The following is a 20713-nucleotide window of genomic DNA, read 5'->3' as shown; positions in this document are numbered from 1 at the left end:
TTTTGGCAGAAACTTTAGCAATGAATTATTACGTTTTCTGTGTATCATCTTCAGTTATTTAAAAAAGAAACTCCAGCATTTGGAATGTCTTTGAAAAATCAGTAACTGTTCACAAACCACATGTCACGTGTCCATGGGAGGGTGATGTGTGTCGTTGTGTGAGAGGCTTGCAGAGCTAGATCACAGTGGAACAGGCACACTCCTGTTGTGACCTCTGATTGCAGCTGCAAGGTGTTATTCCCTGAAATGTGACCCATGTGCATGTATATTCGTTAGCTGATAGCTATTTAAAAACAATAAAGTGAATGTTTCTTGTCTACTACTGATGCTATTTGTAGCAAGCTTTAAAAACACATTACTGTTTAAATAAAAAACAATTTCTCACCTGGAGTCTGTGGAGATCAAGGCCTCTGGCTTGTCTGGAGACATAGGTCTCCAGGTTTGAAGTTCAAGTGGTAGCCTTCTACTGCAGGAAACCTTCTCTGTGACTAACTCTGGAAAAAAACCATAGGATGTATTGGCCCTTCTGTCCCAACCTACAAATTGTTGTAAATAAAAAGAGAAGAGGTTTTCTGTGGCAGTGGCAGGCATGTGGTTTGTCTGTCCTCGACTTTGACTGTTTACTTACCTTTACTTGTGAGTTTACATATTCATATGTTTTTATGATGTTAATTAGCATCCTTCCATTTCTGCTTGCTTTCTTCACAGGTTCCTGAATGATTTAACCTTTTCTTAAAAGGCCAGAGGCCATGTGTTCCATGGCATTTTCAAACATTAAGCAGAAATCAGCCCAGTTCCTAAACAAAATTGTAGCATTTTTTTGTCTTCATGGAAAACAGGCATCTTCACGACCCTGTGAAGGGGAAGTGATGCCCACCCTGGCAGGTTGATGCTGGCAGGCACCATGGCAGGTGGCAGCCATCTCATCTCCTCTTGAAACCTTTTGTCCTTCGAGGGCCAACCACATGCAGCACTGTCCCTGGCGTTTTTGCGTAGCACACGGACAGTCACAGGGCACTAGAAAAGGTTCAGGCTTTGAAATCAGATGACTTAAATTCTATTGCTTACCTCTGACTTTGGGGGTAGTTAAATAGCATCTCTTCTTATTTGCAAAATGGAGATAGTAATAGCTGTCTTGTAGCATTGTTGTAAGAATTAGATACAATGATGTAAAGCAAGAATCGCCGTATCCGGGATGTCAGAGAGGCTCATTAAATGGTGGCTGGTGTTAGCTGTTATAGAGCCCAGCTCCTTTTAATCTTAGGAGACCTCAATAGTATTATCTCCTGTTCTTCAAGAGACAACATTGAGGCTCAGAGAGGTTAAGTGCTTTGCCACAGGTTGCACAGCAAAGAGGGGCTGAAGCTGAGCTATCGACCTGGGTCTGTCTCCAAAGCCTGTCTTTTTCCTCTAGCTTATCGTGTCCCATGTGAGCCTGCCCTTGGAGTACTGTTAAAATCGGATAGAAGATGAGAACCATTCAGAACCAGCTCTTGCCTTTCCAGATCCAGAAGAAGAGCTAGTAATTAGAGAACATTTTGAAAATGATTTTTTTCTTGCAAATACAGATTCCCAGGAAATTGCCAGCTCCCCATCATTTTTTTCCAGCTCAGAGTGTGACTAATAAATATTGTTGAGGCCTAGTGTCAGATGGGAAGTCGAGTCACATCAATTATTAAATCAAAGTTGCAAGGTTTTTGGTTAAGATTTGAAGGACTAATAACCTTTGAAATATTTGTGTAAGTAATGGAAGAAATAGAAAACCCAGCTTACTGTTTTGTGTGTCTTGTTTCTTAGGCAACAGGAGGAGGATATGAAAGTGATGATGTGTATCATAACGCCGAACTTTTCTTCTTAGACATTCATAACATTCATGTTATGCGGGAATCTTTGAAAAAAGTCAAAGACATTGTTTATCCTAATGTGGAAGAATCTCATTGGTTGTCCAGTTTGGAATCTACTCATTGGCTGGAACATATCAAGGCAAGTATATGTTTTGAAAAAAGATGTATATATATAAAAAGAAAATAATTGTTCAGTGAAACAGGAAATTGTTTTAATTCCTTAAATTGAAAAAAAAAATTGAACGGTGAGAGAAACAATATTTGTTGTATAGGGCCGGCAGTTTGTGTTTCTTTACAATTTGCTTACCTGGAGTAAAGATATTCTTGAGAGTTTGTGGAGATGTCACTTTCCAACTCATCAATAGCGAGTAGTTGAGCCTTTCCCCCAGGTTTATATAACCATTACTGCATATGACCTTCAAGAACCTGGAGCAATTGTTTTTGTTGAAACTAATCTCAGTGGACTTAAAGAATGAGTTTCGTGTTTTTATTATAGTCAATCCTTTGTCTTGATAGAGGCATCTAAAAGCTCCATTCTTTTAAAAGTACTTGAAACTATGTGAGGAAACTAACAACTTTAGAAGCTGCAATTTATTTCTGTAAACAAACAAGGGACTTCCCTCATGGTCCAGTGGTCAGGGGGTCTGTGCTTCCACTGCAGAGGGTGCAGGTTTGATCCCTGGTTGGGGAGCTTATGTATGCATTTATATTCTCCCAAAGTTTATATGTTGATACCCTGACCCCCAGTGCCTTAGGGTGTGACCTTATTTGGAAAGAGGGTCATTGTAGATGTGATTGATTACAACAGGTTCATACTGGGGTAGCATGGACCCTTAATTCGATAAGGCTGGTGTCCTTATGAAAAGGGAAGATTCGGACACAGAGACATGCTCAGAAAGATACCATCTGAAGATTGGAATTATGCTGCCAGAAGGCAGGAACTACCAGAAGCTTCGAGACAGGCCTGGAACAGGTCCTTCCCTGGAGCCTTCAGAGGGATCATGACCCTGCCCACACCTTGATCTCGGACTTCTAGCCTCCAGACTTAAGAGATGATATATTTCTGTCGTTTAAGCCCCTAGTCTGTGTGACACTATTACGATAGCCCTAGTGAACTCATATAATCACATATGTGAAAGAAGGTTTGACATGTAGTTTGGCTTTGTGTCTGTTTGTCTTGTTTTTTAATACCTACTTACCTCAGCTTCCCTGTTGGTAAAGAATATGCCTGTAGTGTGGGAGACGTGGATTTGATCCCAGGGTCAGGAATATTCCCTGAAGAAGGGAATGGCAACCCATTCCAGTAGTCTTGCCTGGAGAATTCATGGACAGAGCAGCCTGGCGGGCTATAGGCCATGGGGTTGCAAAGAGTTGAATGAGTGACTTAACACTTTTCACTTTCACTTTGTCTTTGAAAGCAGTTTCTGCAGAGGAAAAACAACAAACCTTATAGTTCCTGGCCTTCCGTTTTCAGAACCTTTTCCGTTCTAGATGTTAAGAGTATTTTAAAGCAGGACTTTTTACTAGGGTTAAAGGCTTTATGTTCAAATTTAAGCAGTCCCTTCCAGCTGGCCATTTACTCGCATGAATTTCTTTGCCAGCTTGTTTTGACGGGAGCCATCCAGGTTGCAGACAGGGTTTCTTCGGGGAAGAGCTCGGTGGTGGTGCACTGCAGTGATGGTTGGGACAGGACGGCCCAGCTGACGTCCCTGGCCATGCTGATGTTGGACAGCTTCTACCGGAGCATCGAAGGCTTCGAAATATTGGTCCAAAAAGAATGGATCAGTTTTGGACATAAATTTGCATCTGTAAGTAAACAAAACTGATTTTTAAATTATCTGATTACCACCTGGGATTAAAAAAAAGCTAGTTTGTGAAACCACTGATTTTCTTTTAAAAAGAAAATCTGAGTAGTATTATAAAAAAACACTCTGCAGGTTTGAAAATGCGTGGCGCCTTGGGTTTAGCCAGTCTTTTCAGGAGACATGTTCATCCATCTGTGCCATATACAGTTTCACTTGAAAGTGATATGGAAAGTGTTTCAGTTGTAATTGTACAAAAGAAGGAAGATGCTCCTTTCTCAACTAATATTATAACTACTAGAGCCAAATATTTGTAGATATGCTAGACTTTTGTTGAGACTTTTGCTATCTTCTGATAGATATTTTGAAGACCAAGAGAACCTATTAAAATGTCTGTTTGCAGGTCTGGTTTCCAGACACCCTTTGAATAAGCATTTTGAACAAGTTCCACGGATGGTTCTGCTGAAGTGAACCCATAGACCGTTTTAGAAACACTGCTGTGTGGCCTTGTAGCCTGCATCTAAATTTCATAAGTACTATGAACAGCATTGTCAGGTAGAAAGAATCATTGTTGATGGTGAAGTTTTTGACTTGTTTTCGAGAAAGAACTTTTTTACAAATAATTTTTTAATTATAATAATCACACCCTTTTGGATATGGGTTCAAGATATGAAACTTTCAGATTGGTCCCTTAGCAACTGGTAATAAATAGTCTGCGGGGTGATCTGCTCCAGTCTACCTGCAGCTGCACAAAACTCTGATCGGATAGAATAGTTGTAGTGCTCACATAGGATCATGAAGCTTTATAAGCTTAATTTCCATTGTTTTGAAACCTTACATTATTTTCTTTATTGCCATGGGGAAAAATACTATTCACTCTCTGAGAAACTGGGTGTTTGGAAGGCAGATTGCTGAGTTGTAACTGTCACATTTTGTGGGTTATACCTTTCTCAGTTTTAAAACAAATCATCAATTCCTTTCAGAGAATAGGTCATGGTGATAAAAACCATGCCGACGCTGACCGATCTCCTATTTTTCTCCAGTTTATTGATTGTGTATGGCAGATGTCAAAGCAGGTAAGAGATATATTGGATGAAAATACATTTGATTTAATCTTTAAATATCTTGATACAATATCTGGGATTTGTGTCAGACTAACACTAACACAGGGTAGAGTTAGAGATACAACAAGTTTGGCCATGTGCAAATAATTCTGGACACCAGGTGATGGGTACATGGGGTTCACTTTTTTAATCCTCACTACTATTTATATTGACTGGAATTTTTCATAATGAAGTTTTTAAAATTTAATATTTAACTATACTCTCTCTGCTAATGGAGGAGCAATGCAATTGACACCACCAGTCATCTTTTCCAATTTATCCTACGCTGGTGTTTGTGTATGGGCACGTCTGCTCCCTTAGACGGCTGTAAATAATTAAATCACCTCAAATTTCCTGTATGCTCAGGAGAACCCAGAAAATGGGCTTGTTTTCCCATTTTGACTCTTTATTCCTTTACTTGATGCTCATTTATGCTCTCCAGCCCTGGGCAGAGCACCAACAGATGAGCCGTAGGGCGCTGCAGACTTCAGCCTCAGCTGTCCCCCCAGAACAATTATGCACCTCTTCTTAGCTCTATGAGATCAGCCTCAGGTTTTCATGTGTTCCTTACCTGTTTGTTTCTGTCTAGTTCCCTACAGCTTTCGAATTCAATGAACGGTTTTTGATTACAATTTTGGATCATCTATATAGCTGCCGCTTTGGTACATTCTTATACAACTGTGAATCTGCTCGAGAAAAACAGGTGAGTGAAAAATGCTCATCTTTTTAGTTGAAGGGTCACCAAAATGTGTCTAGTCTGCCATGATATACAAAGAATTTGATAGCTTGGCTTGTGATGAATGTAGAGTGTCTCATTTTGTACCCCACACTTGGGCGTTTTCACTTCAACCAAAGGTTATTGAGTTTGTGGTGTGGCCTTCATGAGTAAGACGTTGACTTTTCCCTTAGAGCATAAGAATGATTTTTTTGTTGAGGTATAGATGATTTACAATACTATGTAAGTTTCAGTATATAACACAGTGATTCAATAGTTTCATAGATTATACTCCATTTAAAGTTCAGTTCAGTTCAGTCGCTCAGTCGTATCTGACTCTTTGTGACCCCGTGGACTGCAGCACGCCAGGCTTCCCTGTCTATCACCAATTCCCAGAGCTTACTCAAACTCATGTCCCTTGAGTTGGTGATGCCATCCAACCATCTCATCCTCAGTTGTCACCTTTTCCTCCCACCTTCAGTCTTTCCCAGCAGTAGGGTCTTTTCAAATGAGTCAGCTCTTTGCATCAGGTGGCCAAAGTATTGGTGTTTCAGCTTCAGCACATTAAAGTTATTATGAAATAATGGTTATGTTTCCCAATGCTGTATATCCTTGTAGCTTATTTAGTTTATACCTAATAGTTTGTACCTGTTATTCCCCTACACCTATACTTCCCCTCCCATCTTCCCTCTCCCCACTAGTAATCACTAGTATGTTCTCTATATTGGTGAGTCTGTTTCTGTTTTACTATATTTCTTCACTTGTTTTATAGACTCTTCATATAAGTGAAAGCATACAGTATTTCTCTTTCTCTGACTTATTTCACTGAACATAATCATCCCCTCAAGGTTCAGCCATGTTGCTGCAATTGGCAGCACTTAATTCTTTATGGCTGAGTAGTAATCCATTGTATATACATGGCACATCTTATTTGCCCATTCACCTGTTGATAGACAGTTACGTTGCTTACATATCTTGGCTATTGGAGTAAGCATGGCTATTAAAGGCATGCAAGGTCACCCTCCCAAAACGCCATAAAAATGTCAGTAAGGGAAAATTTTTAAAAGGCATTAACCCACAAGAACAGGGGGAAATAAGAAAGGAGAGTCAGCAACAAACTTGGAACCTGGAAAGATAGTAGGTAAGTGGAAAATAACTTCACTTGAGAATCTCATACCAGCAGTAGGGAGGGCAAGAACCAGTCCACTTTGCATCGCAGGAACCCCAGATGACTCAGGGCTTCTGGGACAAAGGGGGAGGGATAAGACACCCTGAAGGTGTGTTTAGAATACGCAGGCAGCTTTCCTGGATTACCCCCACCCATCTCTGGAGTTGAGGGCAGAGGTTTCTTCTCGAGAAAGAGTGAGAGTAGGTCTCCAGGCTGGAGACCCGAGTATCATCAGGGGTTGAATAAATGGAACAGCTGGCTTGCAAGGGCCTCGACCCATATCCCCTGCTGACTCCTCACATCCTGGCAGCAGGTCCCTATCTTTCAGGTAGGAGCCTTCTCTGTTGGCAAGGAAGGAGAGAGAAGAGAACCCTTGGATATTGCTGATGGGGGTGTAAAATATCATGGGAGCCAGCATTTCTACTCCCGAGTATGTACCCAAGAGGGAGGAAAACAGGGGTAAGGCAAAAACTTAGTGCAGGGCAGCCCTACTCATAATGGCTAAAAGGCCTCAACAACCCCATCATCCGTCAGCTGATGAACAGACAAACTAAATGTGGTCTGTCCATTCAATGGAATATTATCCAGCCATCAGAAGGAATGGAGTTCTCACCCACAATACAAATGGATGACCCTTGAAAACATGTGTACTGAAAGGAGTCAGACATAAAAAGGCACATATGATATGATTACATTTATCTGAAATGTCTAGAAAATCAAGTCCATAGAAACAGATAGCAGACTAGTGGTTGACAGGGGGCTGAGGGAGGGGAGAATGGGGAGTTCCTTCTTAGTGTATACGGGCCTTCCTTTGGGGATGATGAAAATGTCTTAGCGCTTGACAGAGGTGGTGGTTGCACACCACGGAGAAAGTACTAAAAGCATTTTAGTACTAAAAGTTCACCATTGTAGACTAAAATGATGAATTTTATGGTATGTGAACTACACTGAACTTTATAAAACAGAAAGAATCATCTCTGGAGAAACTGACTAGCCCAAGAAGGACCTCAGCATTTGCTGAGTCATAGCAATCTAAACCCTAAACATGGATCTCATCAAAGCTATGCTATATATTGGGGGTTCCCAGGCAGGACAGAGGGTGTGAGCACAGCAGCAGGGGTGGGAACCATTCTCCCTGTGACAGTGTCAAGAGTTAATGCCTATAAATGTGTAGTCAAAAAGTAGCAAGAGGATGGTGTTTCTCCAAGATGTGGAGGTAAGTACCAAATAACCTGATACACTTAAAAAGTCAAATACAGTTTTTGTTTGGGGGAGAAAGGTGAGAGACTGCTTCTTCCATAACAAACCTTGTCTAGCTGTTTGACTTTAAGTCAACTGTGTGCATGTGTAAAAATAAAAACAAGCATGCAAATAAAGACAAGGCAGTGTAGATTGTGGTGGAGAAGGCAATAGCAACCCACTCCAGTACTCTTGCCTGGAAAATCCCATGGACAGAGGAGCCTGGTAGGCTGCAGTCCATGGGGTCGCTAAGAGTTGGACACGACTGAGCAACTTCACTTTCACTTTGCACTTTCATGCATTGGAAAAGAAAATGGCAACCCACTCCGGTGTTCTTGCCTGGAGAACCCCAGGGATGCGGGAGTCTGGTGGGCTGCTGTTTATAGGGTCGCACAGAGTCGGACATGACTGAAGTGACTTAGCAGCAGCAGTGTAGATTGTGGCATCCAAAAGGGTCAAAAGAAGTTTTAGGTGGATCCCAAGAAGGCAAAATTATGCTGCTGTTATTACTATTCACATTCACAAAATCTGTATGTTCAAGGGATTTCTTCACTCACTTATTTCAAGCTGTTCTTTCCAGCTTCCACTTTTATCTTATTGGTCCTTTCTTCTTGATTTTTTAAATTTACATATATTTTAATTGAAGGATAATTGCTTTATAGAATTTTGTTGTTCTCTGTCAAACATCAACATGAATCAGCCATAGGTGTACATATGTCCCCTCCCTCTTGAACCTCTCATCACCAGAAAGAGTTTCCAGTTCTGCCTTCAATAATTTTAATACTTGCCCTTTTATTTCCCAAGTTTTGATTTTCCTCTATTTATGATCAGAACTGGTGAAAAAAAAAAAAGAAAACTATAATTGAAAATCAATGAGGATATGAACATCTGTATGAAATGATGGGCACCAGACGGAAAAAGTGAAGCTTCACTGAAGTCGGGTATCCAGGTGTTTCAAATATCTGGATATTGGCATGATGCATTAAACCTCTGGATGTTTCATTAACCTAACTATCTAGATGCAAACTGTCAAGTAGACCCAGGTTAAGATTTTGTAGTTTGAACAAACACAAAAATGGAAAAAGTCAGTGAGATCTTGTGATAATTTTTCCTTGCTGCTGAATTCAAAAGAGCATGGTGTCCATCTGTTCGTGAATGTTTTCCCAGCCAGGAATAGTTTTCTTAGGTCAGTGAATTGCATTTAATGTTATAGCATCCTGCCCCTCTCTCTTCCGGCAAAAACAGAGGCTCTCAAGCCATTATGTATGCAAATATCAGGAAGTGGTGCTCAGCACTCCGGGCACAGGAGGCTTTTTGAGCTATTATGGGGATAATGTACATGTGTGATTCAAGTTGACACTCAGCTGTATCGCCGCAGCCTGAAAAATGGTTTGTGTACTGGGGTGTATTTTTACTTAGACTTTCCACTTTCTCTTTCCTCTAGAAAGTTACAGAAAGAACCGTTTCTTTATGGTCACTGATCAACAGTAATAAAGACAAATTCAAAAATCCCTTCTACACTAAGGAAATCAATCGAGTGTTATATCCAGTTGCCAGTATGCGTCACTTGGAACTTTGGGTGAATTACTATATTAGATGGAACCCCAGAATCAAGCAACAAGTAAGTGAAGTAGCATTGTGAATTCAGTGATGTCAAATGAGTACTAGCTCAGGACTTTGATAATGTTATGTAGTAGTTACTTAAAAATATTATGAAAGGAAAAATAGCAGAGTAAAAAAATGACACTTGCTTTTAATCCCAACTTCAGTTAAAAACTGTTTTTAATGCCTAAACCATTTATTTTGATTGCTGTTGAACTAATATTTTCCTGCCAACATGAGTAATGCAGTTTTTTAAAACTAAAATCTAAGCTAATTTTTTTATTGGAGTATAGTTGCTTTACAATGTTGTGTTAGTTTCTCTGTACAGCAAAGTGATTCAGCTATGTGTATACATGTGCTGTGCTTAGATGCTCAGTCATGTGTGACTCTTTGCAACCCCATGGACTGCAGTCCACCAGGCTCCTCTGTCCATGGGGATTCTCTAGGCAAGAATACTAGAAGGTTGCCATGCCCTCCTCCAGGGGATCTTCCCGACCCAGGGATCAAACCCAGGTCTCCCACATTGCAGTCAGCTTCTTTACTGTCTGAGCCACCAGGGAAGACCAAGAATACTGGAGTGGGTAGCCTGTCCCTTCTCTAGGGGATCTTCCTGACTCAGGAATCGAACTGGGGTCTCCTGCATTGCAGGAGCTACCTGCATTACCACCTGAGCTACCAGGAAGCCCATGTGGATACATATATCTCCTATTTTTTGGATTTCCTTCCCATTCAGGTCACCACAGAGCATTGAGTAGAGTTCCCTGTGCTCTACAGTCAATTCTCATTAGTTATCTATTTTGTACATAGTAGTATATACACATCAGTCCCAATCTCACAATCCATTACACCCCTCTCCCCCACCTTGGTATCCATAAGTTTGTTCTCTACATCTGTGTCTCTATTTCTGCTTTGCGTATAAGTTCATCTATGCCATAAGATGTAAACGAATTTAAATCTCTGGAAAATTTCTGAGTGTTTATAAAGTCAAGGATTTCCTTTAATGACTAAAAGTTGTTACACCTCATAAGAAGGTTCCTTCCAGAAACTAGACTGAGATAATCCTTCAAGGAAAAGAAACATTTTCTATTATCTATTCACATCTATGTACTTGTCAACTAATATGAGTGCTTTTTACCGAAAGTCTTTACTTCTAAAATAAAGATAATTGATCTGTCAAAGGACAGTACAGTCAATTGGCCATTTATCAGTCAAACATGGAAACGGTGATTTTTGAAGCAAAAGACTCCACATTTTATTAAAGGCACAGTCAGGCTTTCTCCCACTCCTATTGCATCCAAGATCAGAAGGAAAGTCCAGCCTATTTGTGAGGGCTCAGCAGTACATCCATTGAGCGACTTGTTCTAAGCACTGTAAGTATTAAGTATTTGCAATCACTCTTTCTAAAGGTTTGCACACTTCCTGTGGTTATGATGGTTGAATACCTGTTCTCCCAGGCCAGTCTTACGTAAGTGTCAGCTTTAATCCCACTACACATAGTCAGGCAATAGAAGGGTCCGGTGCCCAGTCTGACTCTGGATTGTTTATTCCACTCAGGCAGCTGGCTACATGCCAGTGTGTGTACCCTCTTGCCACCAGGGAGATGCACGTTTAAGCTGGCCCTCTTGTTTCAAGGTCTCTGCTTGCTTGCCTGAAAGCCTTTTGCAGTTTCATGATGGTTGAAGTGTATGATCTTTTGGAAAGTGACAGATCCCAGGGCTTGAGAACATTCACTTGTTTAGTTTAGAATTTGAGAAGTACACAGAGGGAGTGTATTTAGCTGTAGTTCGAGCATTTGGAACATCAAATAAAGAGGAAATAGGAATTTTCCCAAGATTCTAAGCACTGTTGCACAGGACATGTTTCTTTACTGGTTAAAAAATACTGTATAGATGAGCCCTGTTTCTCCTATAAATTTTACCTTTTCTGTATTTATCATGGCTTAAAAAAGATAACTGTTGGTGATTAGAAAATGTTGATAGTTTCTGTAGATTCTGTAGTCTCTTCTCCTCATCCATCTGTACTTGGAGAAGCTCTTGAAATTCCATGCACTTAGAGCAATTCACTTATCACATACAAAGGTAATGAGAATTGTGTGACAAGTCAGGTTTTCAGTGACATCACTGGAAGAACTTACTATGACGTGTCTCTCCCCCTTATTCTCCCAGAACTGAGCCAAATGGAACTGAGCCAGGTAGGAGTGAAAATTTCTTTGATTGAGGTTTTTATTTTGAGCCAGCGATTGGTCTGTATTATGATCTGTGAGATTTACTCCAAGAAAATAACTCACCTTTCCTATATAGATTTTCTGAATGTCAAGAGTCCTTTATACATCTGTGTGTCGTTTGGCATCTTGCATTTTCATCTGCCAAATAGCATGCATCAGGCACTGGGGGGACCCAGAGATTAACAAGAGCTGGTTTCTGTCCACAAGGAGCTCCCAGACTGCAGGGGCACCCAGGAACAGAAGTTGATGATCAAGCTCGAGGAGAAATGTGAACTAAGTGCATCAAATTTCCCAGAAGATCTTATGCAGAACATTATTTCATACAGAAATAGATTACAATCCAATCACACAGGACTTTTCAAATTCTATAATGTACACCTAAAAGAATATACTTAACCACTGAAATTGTTCTTCAGTTGTGTGGCCTGGTTGATATACAGGTAGTTGTTGAATGCCACGGGCATTCACAGCACTATGGTAAACTATCGGTGTTGAAAGATGTAGAAACATATCCAGCCTCTCCCCATGGTGAGCTATTCCCCGAGAAGAAGGCAGGGTTAGGCTAATGTGCTTTTTTAAAAGCTGAATCCACTGGCCCTTGCTACAACCTCAAAACTGAGAGTTGATGGCAAGACCAATTCTTATATTTGACAAACTGTGAAGAAGCAAACTTGGTACTTTTATTTAATATGAGGAAGTTGCTCAGGCCAAAAGCCAATGGAGAATTTAGTCCCGTAAACCTAAGTGAGACCTTCAGCTGCTGGTGTGTTGCATATTGTCTTTGGGGACATCTGCACTCCACATGGCTCTGAACCAGGGTTGCCGCAGGCAGATCCTGTTTTACTTAGGATGACAACAAGGACAGATCTTCACAGGCTTATCTGGGTGGGGTTTAAGTCATTTCTGATAGAAAAGTTAGAAAGGAATATGGATATGAAAATAAGTTGAAGCCTAAAATACCTGTGTAGCCACTGACTGCCTGTTCCTGGCATGCTCCTTACTTCATACTTCTTTCCCCTAGGGACACATCGAGGTGTGGGATTTACAGTCACTTGACTATGAATTTCATTTCTTGCTGTTCTGTCCTGTGATATGCAGTCACAAATGGACTCTTTCCTTCTATTATATCCCTAAATTGGTTCTCTTTGTCTCTAGGCTAATGACTGCTAGACATCTTTTGTACCCACTACCAGACTGAATGATCTTTTTATTTCTAATAGTTTTCTAACTCTATAGCCTTGTCCATCATTGGCAAAAATGATTGTTTTACCTCTCATTTCTTTTTTCTTGTCTTGCTGGTACAATAACAAATAGATTCTACTAGTCATATGGAAAAGAGAAGTTTTAAAAATAGCCAAGAGCATTTTGGAGGAGAGTGTTGAGGAAACCCTTGCCCTGACACATTAGGACTTATCTGAAGCAGAACAGAACCCAGAAACAGAGATTGGAGATGCAGAGGCTGGGGAGGGGGAAGAATGGACCGTCGATGGTAAATGTGTAGTGGTCCATGGTCCTGGCACAGCAAACGGAGCCAGTGCACATGGAGTCCTCTTCCCCAAACCTGCTACTCCCACTGGCTTCCGCATCTCAGTGCTTGGCAGCTCCATCCTACATGCCCTGGCCAGAAACCTGAATGGCATCCTTTTCCCCCACTTTAAAAACCAGCCTTATTGAGGTATAATTGATACATAATAATCTGCACATGTCCAAAGTGTGCAGTGCGGTAGGTGTTCATATGTGTCTGTACATGTGAGACTCTGACCACATTAGAGGTCATACACACACCCATTGCCAGCAAGCACTCCCGTCCCTGTAGGTGAGCTTCCATTTAGCACACAGTCATCCTTGCCTTCCCTGCTCTCTCGCCACTTGTCCCAGGCTGTCAGGAGAGCTTGCAGGGCTCCCAGCCTCCTCACTGATGCCTCTTTCTCGCACACCCTGCGTTGGCCACGCTGGGCTCCTTGCTCAGCCTCGAGACCCTCAGCCGTCTGCCTGGCCACCTCCCTCCCCTCCCCGCAGCCCTCCCCTAAGAGTCACCTTCTCAAGGTGACTCACCCCCACCACCCCGTTGAGAGTGTCACTCACCCACGGTGTGTCCCTGTCCCTCCCACCATGCTCTACTTTTCTGTAGTCCTTATCACCTTCCACGTCCTGTGGACCTCCCAGGGTCATCATTGTCTTTGCTGTTTGTCTGTCTCCCCCTGCTGGAAGAGAAACACCACAGAAGTGGGAGTTTGGGCCTCCTTTAGGTGGCACTAGTGGTAAAGAACCCACCTGCGAATGCAGGAGACATGAGACCTGGGTTCCATCTCTGAGTCAGGAAGATCTCCTGGAAGAGGGCATGGCAACCCACTCCAGTATTCTTGCCTGGAGAATCCCATGGACAGAGGAGCCTGATGAGCTACAGTCCCTGGGATCACAAAGAGTCAGACGACTGAGCACGTGCATTCACTGCTGAATCCTGAGCCCCTGGAGCAGTGTCTAGCTCTCAGGGGAGCATATACAGAGAAAAACAGGCAAAGGGTATCAAGGGGCAGTGCACAGCACTTACTGGGCATCAGTCGCTCTACACGCATTCCTGTTCGCATGTCAGTATGCGTGAAAACCTCACATTCTACAGAGCCATACAGTAAAAAGAACAGGGGCTCACAGGAAGGATGGGGCTAGGAGAGAGACGGAGACTTCTCCAAACCCTGCCCCTTTGTAAGCAGAGCGCTGAGGAGAGCACCAGTCAGGCCTTGGCAGGCTGTAGCAGGTTAAATGGGGGTCCCCAAAACACACATCCACTTGGAACCTGTGAATGTGACCTTACTTGGAAAAAGGGTCCTTACAGATGTGCTTGAGTTCAGAATATCAAGACAAGATCCTCCTATATTTAGTTAGGCCCTAAATCCGAGGACAGGTGTCCTCATAAAAGAAAAGAGGAAGATTTGAAAGCCAGACACATACACGAGATGAGGCTGTGTAAAAACAGAATGATTGCAGTGCTGCGGCCACAAGCCAAGGAAGCCTGGAGCTGCCAGAAGCTGGTAGAGGCAATGGAGTCTCCTCCCCTAGAGTCTGGCAGCCACAGGAAATGAATACAGTCTTAGCTCCTGCCATCTTCTCTGATGCAAGTCCCAAAGAGCATTACAAGTCAGATCTAGGGTGTAGCCTTCTTCATCAGTGTAGCGTCTTCATGGCTTCCTCATTGGTACTTGCAGCTTCAGCACGCAGCTTGAAGTGAAAGTGAAAGTCACTCACTTATGTCCAGCTCTTTGTGACCCCATGGACTATACAGTCCATGGAATTCTCCAGGCCAGAATACTGGAGTGGGTAGCCTTTCCCTTCTCCAGGGTGTCTTCCCACCCCAGGGATCGAACCCAGGCCTCCCACATTGCAGGTGGATTCTTTATCAGCTGAGCCACCAGGGAAGCCCAAGAGTACTGGAGTGGGTAGCCTATCCCTTCTGGATCTTCCCGACCCAGGAATCGAACTGGGGTCTCCTGCATTGCAGGTAGATTCTTTACCAACTGAGCTGTAATGCAGTGGAAAGCAGGACAGTTCTAGAAGCCACTAGCCGTAAAGGAAGGCACTTCAGTAGACTTTTGGCAGGCTGGAGATTCACACTAGGCTGTCCGTTGGGGCCAGTGTTCTCTGTCATACATTAATACAGACAGTAGAATGTTAAAAGTTGTGTTAAGGCACAGTGATACAAACTAAACCTACCATGAGATACCAAGTTATACTCATCAAATTGGCAAAGACTATTTCTCTCACATTGCCAAGCACTGGTGACTGGGAACCACCAGGCACCACTAGTGAGACGGTAAGATCATCTCCCCACCTCAGAACAGTCGGACTGCATGTGGTCAAGTGGAGCTGATCACACCGTCCTCTTCAGCAGTTCCTTCCCCACACACCAGAACAATTCCTTCAGGTAGCATTCATATACTTGCCTGAGTAGACACGTCCAAAGATAGCCCAGCATCACCTGTAATACTGGTTACCATTCCCCTGTGGGGGATAGATAGAGTAGCCGTGGTTTATGTATTCCATGGAACTCAACTGAGATCCAGTTCAGAAATATACTGGCAGATCAAAATGTGGATTGAGAACTAGAGAAAACCACCATTGAGGTCCAGTTTTACCAAGTAGAGAAGAATGGTGTATTTTGTTTCTGGATATTCACTTAGAGAAAAAGGGTCAAAAGTCTGCACAGGAAGGAAGCCTGCACCCCAGCCTGAGAAGGGTTGTTGCCTCTCGGAGCGCAGCAGGGACAGGTGACACAGCAGCCCGGACCTATGCCTGGATAGATGCATTTTAAAAAGATGGCGACACATGTGTGTGGACCTGTGTGTGTGTGAGTTATTTCTTGGTGGCAGATAGCTGAATATCTTTTTATTATCATGAATCTTTGTACTTTTCTGTATTTGCAAATTGTGCAATATTGAAGGAAATGATGTCTATTAATGCCCAATGACAGGGTTTGTTCAGAAGGCAGCAGCCGCAGCAGATGGGGGCACAGGTGCGTCTTGGCAGAAAGCACTCACATCTTCCCTTCTGTCCAGCAGCCAAACCCAGTGGAGCAGCGTTACATGGAACTCTTGGCCCTACGCGATGAGTACATCAAGCGCCTTGACGAATTGCAGTTTGCCAACTCTGCCAAGCTTTCCGATCCCTCGGCCTCACCTTCTAGCCCTTCACAAATGATGCCCCATGTGCAGACTCACTTCTAATAAAGTGGACTTTTCATTCGGGGCCTCTGTACAAAGTAGGTTAAACTATTTGCCTCCATTTAGAACTTGAACTAACATAATCTTAAACTCTTGAATATGTGCCTTCTAGAATACATATTGCAAGAAAACTACAGTGTCTACACGGCAATCGGAAGAAAGGAGCCCAGATGGGGTTTTGGAAAATCCTGATACCTTCCAAAAGTGGTTTTTGAAAGATAATATTTAAATCATATTTACCTCTTCAATCTCTTCAGAAATATTACGTGTACAATATGTACTTTGTGGGCCTCATTAGAACAACGACATTTTTAACTAAAGGGGGAAAATGTATGTTTATGAGATGGATTTTCCTCAGACTGCTTATAATAGTTGCTTTGGGTGATCTAAAATGAACCTAAATGTGAAAGATGGGTGTTCCTGCCAAAACCAAACTGAGCTCAGCTTCCGAGGCATGATCCCAAAACAAGGTGTTTAAATAATTGCCAAATTTCACACCATCATCTGTGTGATGACTTGAGAAATAGCTGTGTAGATGAGTTTTCCATTATTTTGAAATTTTGGAATATGAAGTATTTTCCCCTAATTTCCAAGAGAAGCATATTTTTATATTAAAAAAATGATAGGGCCCAGTTAAATATGATTTGATTATTTTTAACATTGCTATTTCTGTTTCCTAAGTTCTTTCATGAGCTTGCCTAGAATTCTGACCTGTTTTCAGGTGGTGGAAAGCCCTTCTCTAGCACTGTTTGAAGATGTTGGATGCATTATGCTGCTTACGTGAATGTTTTCGCAAATGTTGCTCTAGTCAAACTAGCTTATCTGCCAAAGTGTCGGGTTGACCATCTTGGATGTGTGAGCTGTTGCTAGAGCAGCAGCCTCTGAAATAAAAGCCGCAGATGTACATTTGTTGAGCGTATTCTTGAAAGTATGGTGTTTATGAATTTCAATTTCAGTGGTGTTTGACACCCTTTCCCACCCAGGAGTGCATAAAAACTGGTTCTACAAATTTTTACTTGAAGTACCCAGCGGTTTGCTTTTTCAGGTTGTTTTCTTTTTTTGTAGTATTAAATGCAATTTCAAATGCAGTTCTATTTGATATCTGAACTAATTCATTTAGTCAGTATATTTGTAAAAGTTAAAGCTAGAGTTAAAAAGCAATTAATGTGTTTTACAATGATTTATAAAGGTCTATTTATAGCTAATATGGTTTTGTTTTCAATGAATTAAGAGAGATTAAATATATCTTTGTAAATTATTTTATGTCATAGCTTAATGGTTTACCAAATAAGACATCTCAAATGCAGTAGTATAAATGTATAAATTTTGTATGTATAAGAAATTTTATTAGACAGTCTCTTGCTTTTTGTAAACGCTGTAAATATTTCATAAATTAACAAAGTGTCACTCCATAAAAAGAAAAAAAAGCTAATACTAATAGCTGAAAGGATTTTGTGAAATTTCATGACAACTGTTTCATGGCAATAATGACTAAAGACCTGCTGTAATAAATATATTAACTAAACATCACACTCTATTCCCAGGGCTGTAACTTTGTAGTGTATGTGTCTTAAATGTGCATGTTGCCCATCTTATTTGCTTTTCCTGGATCTACTTCACATGCTCTTTATCTTACTAGCAACCTTGTATAGGGCTCTCCCCAAATCCCAACAATATTGGAAATTTAAGTACATTGACAATGCAGATTTTAAGCCACAACTGCCTTTATTTTGGGCTTCCCTGGTGGCTCAGACAGTAAAGAATCTACCTGCAGTGCAGGAGACCCGGGTTCAATCCCTGGGTTGGGAAGATCCCCTGGAGGAGAGCATGGCAACCCACTCCAGTATTCTTTCCTGGTGAATGCCCATGGACAGAGGAGCCTGACAGGCTATAGTCCACGGGGTCACAAAGAGTTGGACACAACTGAGCGACTAAATACAGCACAGCACAATGACCTGTGTTTTTTTAAATTTATTTTGTTAAGTATATTTGATTTACAATGTTGTATTAATTTCTGCTGTATGGCAAAGTGATTCAGTTATACATATATATTTTTCCTATTCTTTTGCATAATGGTGTATCATGGATATTGAATATAGTTTCCTGTGCTATACAATAGGACCTTGTTGTTTATCCCTTCTAAATATAGCAGTTTGCATCTGCAAATCCCAAACTCCCACTCCCATCTCTCCCCCACTCCCCTGCCCCTTGGGCACCACAAGTCTGCTCTCTATGTCAGTCAGACCACAGCTGTCTTTATTAATGGAAGGATAGCTTTCACAAAAGTGCTGGGTTGCAGAGACATGAGACTTTAGACTCTGGATGGAGAATGTAGCAGTTGATATTAAGGGAGATTGAGAGACTGAAATAAGTCATACTCAAAGTCTCTTTAGGTAAGAAATATGAAAATTCTTCAGATGCTGTCAACTGGGAGTTGTTTATCTATGCATGTGCTAAGAATACCAAATAGTTATAATAGTTCACTTACCATTTAAAAAATCTGAATAGGACCCTTAAAAGAGTAAGTATCTCATTTAAAACTATGAGTAGGTTTACTCATAGAACTCTGCAGGTTCTTCTTCAGGCACAGCTGTGTTTCACCCTCACTGCACCCTCATGGCCACGCAGTGTTCTCTTGTCCTTGTTGTTCAACCGAGGAGAGCACCGTGGATGCAGGGCTTCACCCACGTGCCCAAAGTTCCAGAGCATTGAAACAGATGTATGCAGGCACCAAACTGAATGCTACCTGTCTTGGATTCCCACTGAATAGCTTTAGCTCTGCCTTCTGGAATGAAATAGAATAAACTCTTCCTGGGGCAGCCCTTCAAGTAATTGGAATCATACATATTTTTGGTAATATAACAGGGTTTCTCTAACTATAGTCATGGTATTTCTGATCTATTTGTGATAAGACAGCAAAGCTCCTCCTTATGCTTTTGGGGAAGAATGATACTCAAAAGTTGGAAAATCCATTGACCAATATCTCCTTACTTGCAGTCCTCTCTACAGAAGGCAGCTGTCAGTCCTGTGCACAGCTCATGTGGCTTTTGGGAGCTTTAGGCAAAGGTGTGTGTGTGTACTAAATCACTTCAGTTGTGTCTGATTCTGTGTGACCCCATGGACTGTAGCTCACCAGGCTCCTCTGTCCATGGAATTCTCCAGGCAAGAATACTGGAGTGGGTAGCCATTTCCTTCTCCAGGGGAATCTTCCTGACCCAGGGATCGAACCCATGTCTCTTACATCTGCTGCATTGGCAGGTGGGTTCTTTACCACTAGGGCCACCTGGCAGGACTATTATAAAGGGAATGTTCTTAAAATACAGGGATTTATTACAGAGTATATACACCTAGGACTAGAGGATGTAGTTACCGATGGCTATTAAAGTAAATTCTGGGGACACTCAAAGGAAAGAAATGTATGCAGCAAATAAGAACATGAGGATTAGTACATTCAAGGGAAAACCTAAAGGTTGAAATAGACTGCAGTTGAATTCTTTTAGATTCACAGAATCTCTAAAGCATACTGCTGGACAGAATACCAATTTTTTAAATAAGAGCCTGATACTCTGACATTTATTGGTAGATTTATAACTTAGTTAAAGAATTATTAATAAAGTCTTTTGTATTCAGCGAATCTGGAAGATGAAAGATCAGCAAAACAAAGTATTTTCATTTTCTTATGAGGCTTAGATTCATATATAGATTATTCCTTATTTGCAGTAATTTGTCCTTTAAAAGCAAAGGTGATAATGTTTTAAACCACATAGGGTAGCTAAAATGTTTAGTATTTAAGCTGTGTAGGGTAGCCAAAATGTTTAGACATGACCATTAAGACGTAGCAGTTTGTTTTCCTAGTAGCTGCAGACAACATGGCTTATTCCTTTACAATGGTTATTATGTATGTGCTTTCGAAATGGACTGTTCCACAGTGCAGCCCACATAAATGACAAAAGAAGGTTGTTCATCTCATTTCGGGTGCTTTATGTCACAAACATGTATTAGAAAGAACCCAGGTTGGGCCGTGTGGGGATCTGGGTTTCCGTCTGGGCTGTGGACCTGCTTCTTGGATAGAAGATGTGAGGTCCTACCTACCAGCTCCCAGATGCCATGGATCCGGAGGCCTGCGAGGAGGCCTTAGCATCCATCTGCTCAGTGAGGGTAGGGACTGCTCATGCTAGAAGAGTCCTTACAAGTCACATAGCCCTTTTCAGAAATACACTTTCATCACCTAGCACATACAATATTTATGGCACAGGAGGGCATTGGCCCCATGTATTAGTTTCCCGTTTCCACTGTGAGAA

General features: G+C 41.7%; 1 protein-coding gene across 3 annotated transcripts in view; it reads left to right on the top strand.

The window, feature by feature from the left end:
- The window catches only part of MTM1 (myotubularin 1), a 92267-nt gene extending 74325 nt beyond the window's left edge, over window positions 1-17942 (top strand). For 2 of the 3 annotated variants that reach the window (XM_043458724.1, XM_043458722.1), the window contains 6 exons: window positions 1798-1983; window positions 3446-3652; window positions 4630-4722; window positions 5339-5452; window positions 9316-9492; window positions 16248-17942. In XM_043458724.1, the coding sequence (XP_043314659.1) occupies window positions 1798-1983; window positions 3446-3652; window positions 4630-4722; window positions 5339-5452; window positions 9316-9492; window positions 16248-16415 (945 nt within the window). In that variant the 3' untranslated portion in view covers window positions 16416-17942. The remainder of the gene's footprint in view (window positions 1-1797; window positions 1984-3445; window positions 3653-4629; window positions 4723-5338; window positions 5453-9315; window positions 9493-16247) is intronic. The other variant, XM_043458723.1, reaches the window with a different exon arrangement.
- Window positions 17943-20713: the final 2771 nt, after the last annotated feature.

This window comes from Cervus canadensis, chromosome X, assembly GCF_019320065.1.
Source record: "Cervus canadensis isolate Bull #8, Minnesota chromosome X, ASM1932006v1, whole genome shotgun sequence".
In the NCBI taxonomy this organism is placed as follows: domain Eukaryota; kingdom Metazoa; phylum Chordata; class Mammalia; order Artiodactyla; family Cervidae; genus Cervus; species Cervus canadensis.
Note: the sequence above shows the minus strand (reverse complement) of the source record. Positions and strands in the feature narration are given on the sequence as shown.